Genomic DNA, 8,296 nt, shown 5'->3' with positions numbered 1-8,296 from the left:
GCTTTCAGTGCCGGTTGGTTATCCATCCTCTCTCTCCCGGGGACAGCTATTGCATTCTTGTTTGTCTTGTTTTGTGTTATGAGAACTTGGCTTGACAACTGTCAGGTTGGGGCCCCCTAAAAATATGACCAGGCAGAAATGTGGGTTGCCTCAGTTTATCTTTTAACAGGCCAAAGAGATGGAACCATTAAAGGCAGACAAGCTGGGTTTATGTATTGGTTCTGCCTGTAATCTCCAAACCTCTTCTCTCCAGACCCGTAAAATGGTCCACTTAGACATGACAATTTCTAGCAGTCAATGATTTAAATTCTGTTTCCTGTGGCAAAGTTCCTTAATATTAGGGGGGTCCTTCAAGTGTCCTCTAGCATCACAGACAAGATGCTGGAGGCCATCTTGCATCCGTAACTTCTGTTAGCACGTTATCGGTGAGCTGTTAGGCTCTTGTTTGGCTGAGTCCTGGAGCAGACCACAGCATCCCCTAGTGGTCAGATTTAACCTTGAGACATGCATATTCTGAATATCGCAAGAAATTAAGCTAAACCTTAGAGTGTCAGGAAACTGTATTTTGCAAGTGTGAGACAGATTTTGATTGGCTGTTTCTCGTTCAGTGGATGATCTCTTCCCCACTATATGTCAGGGAACCTGATGCATCTCAGGCTTTCTTAGCCCTTTATCCACTTCTCCATTCTAGGCTAGTTCTTCATATGAGCTCAGGAATTCAAGCTGCTTTTTCTTTCTTTTTTTAATGATTATAGGTACTTTTGGGGATGTTTCCTTATTTCTACTTTATTTCCTGTCCCTGAATATAAACACATAGGCCTTTTAATGTAAGCATGTTACCTAAAGTTCCTGCAGAGGAAACAGGCAAGGAATAATCCACCTGATGTGGTTTAGACGAAGAAGGGTTAGATTTGGAGTCAGCCCTGGATTAAAAGCCTAACTCTGCCACCTTATTTGCTGGTGAATATTTGTCATGTTACTTAACTTTTCTAAATTTATTCACAAGATAAGGATAACCTTAGAGGGTGATTGTGGCTCATGTATAAAGCAAAGTGAAATACAGAGTCCTCATGATCAGTTCATTTGGTCTATAGTCCCTGCTATCCTTGCCAGATCACCTTTTGGGAATGATTTGGTGGTAAAAAAGACCATTCCTCAAGTTGATTCAGAATCATGTCTTTGCTCCCCTCTGGTTATCTCAGCACAAACCCATGAGGCCCGATGAAGCAGTTCTCCAAGTCAGGCCGTAGATGAAGTCCTCCACCCCAACTTCAGGCTGCCATGGCTAACAGAGAGCTCTACATTAGTGCTGCTCACCTCAGTAACTAACGGGCAATTGCTTTTGCTGGGGAGGAACTAAGGCTGAATGCAGAGGCTGCGCCACAGCATAGTTGAGAAAGTGTAGCTGTTTTGGTTTCCTCAATGATTCAAAGCCTCTTTGTGGAAATTATGTCTCACCTGAAATCTACATTTTGAGATATGTGGAAAATCTTAAGGCTAAACTCTAATCCACCAGACAGGCATCTCTTCGAAATCTTACACCTATACACCTAGACCAGTGCCAGGTACAATAGATGCTCAATTAAATCCCAAGGCAACCTAACAGAATTAGTTCAGTCAGTGAAAGGTGATGGGTAACATGCTTCTGGACTGAGAATTTTCCAACTGTTCCTTAAAATGCTAGTCTAATCCTCTATAGGATTATCTATACTCACGATCGACTGTGTCCTGTCACATAATATGTGGAGTCACATTTCCTGAGACAGAGTCCTCAGAATGTGAGGAAGATGGGGAGGGAAAAAGCATTGTGAAGGAAAGCCTGTCTGAAACTACAGGATTGCTGTATTTTGTAAAACTTGGTCTATTCCGAGTTTGCCCCGGTTCCCTGTCCCCAGCATAACCAAACATGTCTTTGAGGAAAAAGCATATGGAAACAACAGGAAGTATTTAGATGCATTTTATTCAACAATCAGGTCAGCCAGGCTTCATGGTGACCTCATGGGATTTCGGAACCTTGGTTCTCAGCAAGGCCCAGATCTTTGAATGAGGACAGGCATCTGGCGCTTCCTGTAGAAAAGATTGAAAAAAAAAATTAGCTTAAACTTTTCTGACAAAAAGTGACTATGGAGAAAAACAATGAAAAAAGGTCAGCTTTATTTAGAACAGAGAGGTTTGAGATTTATTTCTCTTTCTCCTTTTATTTATTCATTCACTATTTATTAATTCATCAAATATTGATTGAGAGCTATTACATACACTAGGAATACAACAGAAAGGAAAAATGCCTATCCTTCCAGAGGTTACCAGACTAGTGGGGTGTTACAGTAAACCTCTGAAATTAATCTCTAGCCTACTGTTGCTTCTTTTTGCTCCTGAAGTCATTGTCCTAGCCACCAGGTTTCCATCTTAGCTAGTGCTTTGGCTACTGCAGGACCTTCCAATTGATTAACCTTTTGCCTTAAAACTCTGGGGATTCATATCTGTGAGACCTCGCCAAAGGAAGTCATATTTCTACCCAATATGACACCTGCCAGCTCTAAGCTGCCTCCCCTGCAGATAAAAACCTCTCTCTTCCCCCACACACCACCTTTCCCAAACCTGTTTTCTCTTCTCCAAGCTAAATATTCCTAAATCTTGTAATTGTTCTTCATGAGATTGTTTTCAGATCTCTCATTTTTCTAACCATCCTTTCCTTGAATATACTGGCTTGTAAAAGTTCTTCTATTTCTCTGTTGCTTGAGGACATATGACTTCCATGTACCTTGATGCATGTCTTTATCTGGACCTTGCTGATTCTTCATCTTAAGAGTTTTTAATGTTTTCTTGTTCCATAATCATTAACCACTCAAAATACTTATTTCTGAGTCAGCACACACAAGCACAAATATCTAAACAGAGCACATGAGCTGACTTATTTTCTGTAGCTGTGCTATCCAATACAGTAGACACTATCCACATATGGCTGTTTAAATTTAAATCAAAGTTAAATAATATTAAAAATTCACTTTCTCAGTTGTTCTAGCCACATTTTAAATGCTAGTGGCATGGCTAGCGGTTTCCATGTTGTACAGCACAGATATAGAGCATTTGTGTCATTGCAGAAAGTTCTACTGGAAAGTGCTGGTCCATAGAAAAGAATTTTCCAGTATAGATTCCTTAAGAAGAAATAGAATAAATAAAAAAAATCCATACTAAGTATATCTGCCAAGCATATAATGATCAAGGAGATGCAAGCCCTTGTTTGTCTACATATCTCAAAACCCAACAATGACGGTCAGAGCCTGGCTCTCATTAACTATACTGTATTTGCTTGGGGCTTTTAATGGGTAATAGAGAGAAAAGCATTAGAAAATACATTGCATTTGAGGAAGGCACATTTTCTCTCTAGACCTTGTTTCTTATCTGAGAAATATAGAAAGAGAAGTTACATTTTCTGGCATTCATTCAAATGTTCCTCTCATATTTACATATTTTTGAAAGAATAGAAAGAGCAAGCAGGACTGGTAGGTTTAAAAGCCTAAGGGAATAGGGTGTCCCAGCTCTATGCTCATATTTTCCCTATGTTGCTCTCTAAATATTGGGCCTTTTGGTTTGACACCTGGAAATGTCCCAAGTCTCAAGGTTGTTCTATTGCTTTCTCCTGCCCTTGGATGGAAATATGGTGTTTGATCTTAATGTCAACAACATAGGTCATGAGAAAATTAACAAGTGGTTTCAAGTTCCTCTTACAAGTCTTTAACGTGGAAATCACCACAAACAGAACACCTGATGTTTTGGGTCTAAAACTTAAGGATATTAGATCTTTTCCCCTGAGGACCTATTTGTACAATCCTTGCTAAACCACAGAGTTTTCTGAAACGATTTAAAGCAGAGCTAGAAGAGGGTTCATGTTATAGAGAATTTATCTGGTGGAATAATGGAAATGTATGCAGTCATTTGAGCCTAAATTGAAGTCTTTAATACCACATCAGTTCCAGAAAATGTAGAGTTTTCTGGGTCACTTGTAGAATTTCTTTTATTTGTTTTGATCATTCTACACCTTTATTTGACCTGAAAAGCTTTTGTGATGCTACTTCAGATCCCTGTTTAAATGACATCCTTTTCATGAATCCTTTCTTGACCTTTTCAATAAGAAGAAATCTGTCTTTCTCCTTCATTCCTATAGCACATTGGTCACAGCTCATTTGATGACATTTGTCACAAGGCACAAGAAGCTACCTTATTTGTGCTCATGACCTATTTTCTCTTAGTCACATGCAAAGGAAAGCAGAGGAGCCTAACACAATGCTTGGCACTTGTTAAGTGTTCAGTAGCTGAATAAGATAGAAAATCTGTGGCAAAGCTATTTCTCTGAGTGCCGAAGTCTGATTCCCGCCACCTACCTATCACTCCAGAAAATGAGCTTCATTGAGGCTCTCATATCCACAAATAAAAGTGTTACAAAAATGCATTTTTGGTCACCTAACCTATATAACATATTTGAGGACTTTAGTAAACACAATCATTACCACTACCAAAAAGAATTTTTAAAATTTATAGGTATTTTGGGTATATGAGCTTTTTAAAAATCCAGATTACCTATTGTTTTGCTATAAAAGCATGGAGTCTTGTCATACAAGCGATTTTTTTCATTAATTGAGAGAACCATTCAGACACTTTCCTCCTCTATTCCTTAACACACGTTGCACCGTGTTACTAATTCCTTTCTCTCTTTTGTTCAGTGTTTTCGTCTTATGGGAATGCCTCTGTCTGCTTCTTTATGCCCTAGAGAAAGCCTTCACACTTTTCCAAATCCTAGCAGGCACAATGAGTTGTTTTTAATTTTGTGCTCTCAGAGTACCTTGCTCATCTTTCCACTGACCACACTGTGTTAGTGTTGAGTGTGAGCAAATTGAGAAACCAAACATGCTGGATTTTCTTCTTTGTCTCACAAATACTTAGTCTCGCACCTGATTTCAAAGCATGGTGGAAAGAGCAAGGATCTGATCCCAGATCTGCCCCTTACTGCTGGGTGATCTTGAGCAAGTTATTTAAACTAACTACATCTCAATTTCTTCACCTGTATAGTGGGCTTAGTATTATTTACCTCATAGTGAATATTAAGTGCCTCACACAATGCTTGAAACAATGAATATTATTTTCTGTCATAACATACTCACATCTCTCTATAGAATCATACCAGATATATAATAAGGAGAAAAAGAGGTCAAGAATTAGTTTTGGAAAAACTAAATGTTTTATTTCTCGCATGATAAGATTAATGTTGTTGGTATATTGATTGGAGCTTAGAGGGATAAGACATGAAAATTTGAAGACAGCTAGCTTAAAATATATATTTTAAAAGAAATTCAAGTTTGTACTTACTGATTTTCCACACATAACATGCATTCATTAGGATATGTATTTCCATCAGTCCCACAGACAGGGTTATAGATCTTGGTACATCCACCCGCATTATTGTTACATTTAGCCTAAAAATGGAATTAAACAGAACCATTTTCCATTCTTTGAGGGCATAGCAAAATCCCTAAAATGGTTTTCACCTCCCTGGAGTTGGTCAGTTTAAAGATGGGAGCATGACTGTGACTGGGAGAGTGACACTGAGTGTCCCAAGAGAAAGAATCCACGATCTGGAGACAGAAAGCCTGGTTTAAAGTAATGCCTCTGCTGTTTACAAGTGTGGGACACAGGTGAATCTTTTAGTGTCTCTGAACCTTAGTCATGTCATCTGCAAAACGGGACTGATATCATCCCCCACCTCCCACCACCATGTCCTAATGGTGTTGCATGGTTTAAATAAGGTGAGTGAGATAATGCTCAAGTTTACAGTTACTACAGGTGCCGGCTCCTCTCAGGTCAGCCACACCTTGGGAAATTCTTCCTCGAACACTGTAGTCCAGTCACACTGGTCTTCTCTGTGTCACTTAAAGACACTAGGCGGTTTCCACCCTTGAAGTCTCTGCACAGCCTATTTCCTCTACATTAGTAAGAACTAGTAATTATCGAATGACTGTTAGAGGCCAGACAACGTCCTAAGTGCTTTTTATGTATTGTTCTATTTAAACCTCACAACTATCCTGTAAACTTATTTATTTTACTCTTCTTCTGGGGAAGACAATGAGGCACAAACAGGTTAAATCACTCACAGCCATACAGCCAGTAGTCCCTGGATCCAGGATTCAAACCCAGTCATCCTAGGTCCTGAGATTTCTCTCTGAACCACTTCACTCTACTACTTCTACCCCCGGTTATATTTTGCTAACACTCACTTATCTTTCACGGCTCCAACGAAATCTCACTTATTTAAGGGCACCCTCCCTGATCTCTCTAACGAGGCTAGGTTCCTCATGGCACCAGGCCTTCTGTACAACACTTAGCACAAACGTAGTAATTTATTCACTCATGCACTTTGGTTTGTCATCTGCCTCCCCCTTAGATATAAATGTACTGAGAATAGGGACACTTCTTCCTCGGGTCTCCAAATTTACCGAATTTACCTTATAAACATCGGAAAAAAATAGAAAAGTTAGATATAGAATCTTTTTCTAGAAGGAGAACCTAGTTGATTATTTTCTTTGGCTCATTCTAAACTAGAGCCCCACCTTGATGATCTGGAGGACTTTATGCCAACGTGGTCAAACTGACTGTAAGGAAGAAGGGCTGCTTGGAGTGAAGTTAAGAAGACTTCCGCCCCAAATCTTCATCCTGCCAGGTAGCCCTGGTATATATAAAGACCCCTTCAAAGCAAGCACTAGAGGACTACACAGAGAGTGCCCGTGTGTCAGTGAATTTGTCCTTCAACGTGAGCCCCTGTGGAGAACTACTATTACCATCCACATTGAACAGGTTAAGCCTTGCTGGCCTTCATACTCCTTGTCTTGATTTCAGGCTATGCTGAAAGGTGACAGAGAGACTGTGCTTTGGTTGGAAGAAACGGTTCTAGCCCCAGAGATAAGAAAAGACAAAATTGTCTCTACCTCTCTTCCCAGGGAGTCAGCTCTAGTGTCACCTAGAAAACATAAATTAGACATGTGAACTTTGGTCCTGAATGTGAGAAACCAGATCTTTTCCAAATGATCTGTTCAAGACTAGACTCTAAGTCTAGAAGGTAAGGCGCTCAGTAAAGCGACAGGTCAAAAAGGTATTTCTCAAATCAGAAAAGCATGCAAAGACACCTACCAGATAAACTCAGCAGGACCAAGGCACAGAGAAGAAAGATGCCTGTTACCTTCATGGCGAAGTTTTGTGTCCGGAGCTCAGTCAAAATCTGCAGTGAACTTACCACTTCTCTTCAGAACCCTGGGAGTGGCGGGGTCACATAGGCAGGATGGCAACCCAGGCTCCACCTGCTGCCCTGTGTCACAGAGATCCTTAGTTATTGATTGACTAGTACCATAGCTTGGCCCCCAGGTTTGGGGAATGTCCCCTGTGTAAGAAAGGTGAAAGGAACACCATGGGCCTGAAATGTGCAAAGCCAAAACTCTGCCGGGAAAAGAGTTCTGGTGGTTAGTGAGTTGGTTCTCTCACTAACTTCCTTTGTGATTATGGGCAACCCCTTCCCTTCCAAAGACCCAGTTTTCTCATCTGTAAGGTGAGCAATTAAGCCTTAATTTCTCAGGCTTAATTCTGTTTAAGAATTCTTAACACGGAATTTAAGAATTCTGTGATTCTGGGTATATGAACAGGTATGGATAGCTAAAAAACCCCTCCATTCTTTCTTCCTTTTCTTAGCTTTTCCCTTTTTTATTCTTTCTCTCTTTTCCTGTCACCCATTCAGAAAGCCTAAAGTAGCTGACAGAGGGACAGGTTAGAGACAGGGAGGACTCATTCCTTGAGGTGTGTGTGATCTGAGGCTAGAGTGTGCTCCCTAGAGATGCCAACTAGCTTGGTGTTCTTGGACAGGTACTTCACTTTTGCTGTGCCTCAATTTACTCATCTGAGAACTGAAATAATATGACCTAACTCAAAGTGTTGGTCTGTCATTCAAAAATATGCTTTGTGTCTACCATGTGTTGTTGGGAGACTATTCTCCATCCTCTCTCATGTTTCTGCATGTCTCATGAGTAGAGGCACTGGCTGCCTGCATTTCGACCATCTTTTCAACAGTGTTTTTATAACAAATGACTTGGAAAGTGGAATAGTGTCTTTCTCTGGAACAAAGGGGAGCTTTGTTTACCATTCAATATAGTCAAGATAATATCTCTCTCCAGGACAAAGCTTAGGTGGGCGTAGTGCCCTTTAAAAAGATGAGGGATGTTTTAAAAGCTTGGCATGCTTCTTTTGTAACACACTGAAC

At 40.2% G+C, this 8,296-nt stretch overlaps 1 protein-coding gene across 1 annotated transcript; it reads right to left on the bottom strand.

Moving 5' to 3' along the window:
* Window positions 1-1,941: 1,941 nt before the first annotated feature.
* On the bottom strand, window positions 1,942-7,319 carry SPINK1 (serine peptidase inhibitor Kazal type 1). The gene is made up of 4 exons (XM_008523188.2): window positions 7,180-7,319; window positions 6,978-7,009; window positions 5,365-5,471; window positions 1,942-2,067 (listed from the first exon to the last, which is right to left on the bottom strand). The coding sequence occupies exons 1-4, from the start codon at window positions 7,232-7,234 to the stop codon at window positions 2,022-2,024; spliced, it is 240 nt and encodes a 79-aa protein (XP_008521410.1). The 5' UTR covers window positions 7,235-7,319; the 3' UTR covers window positions 1,942-2,021.
* Window positions 7,320-8,296: the final 977 nt, after the last annotated feature.

The sequence above is a fragment of the Equus przewalskii genome, chromosome 13 (assembly GCF_037783145.1).
Source record: "Equus przewalskii isolate Varuska chromosome 13, EquPr2, whole genome shotgun sequence".
Lineage (NCBI taxonomy): Eukaryota > Metazoa > Chordata > Mammalia > Perissodactyla > Equidae > Equus > Equus przewalskii.
This window is presented reverse-complemented; position numbering and strand designations above follow the sequence as displayed.

Bases quoted from the DNA above. Each gene is read 5' to 3' on its own strand.
- SPINK1 (XM_008523188.2), bottom strand. From the start codon at position 7,234: ATGAAGGTAACAGGCATCTTTCTTCTCTGTGCCTTGGTCCTGCTGAGT. The intron at 7,010-7,179 runs GTAGGTGTCTTT...TATGTTTTCTAG, and splicing joins GGTCCTGCTGAGTTTATCTG to GTGACACTAGAGCTGACTCC. The intron at 5,472-6,977 runs GTAGAGACAATT...TTCCATTTTTAG, and splicing joins CTGACTCCCTGGGAAGAGAG to GCTAAATGTAACAATAATGC.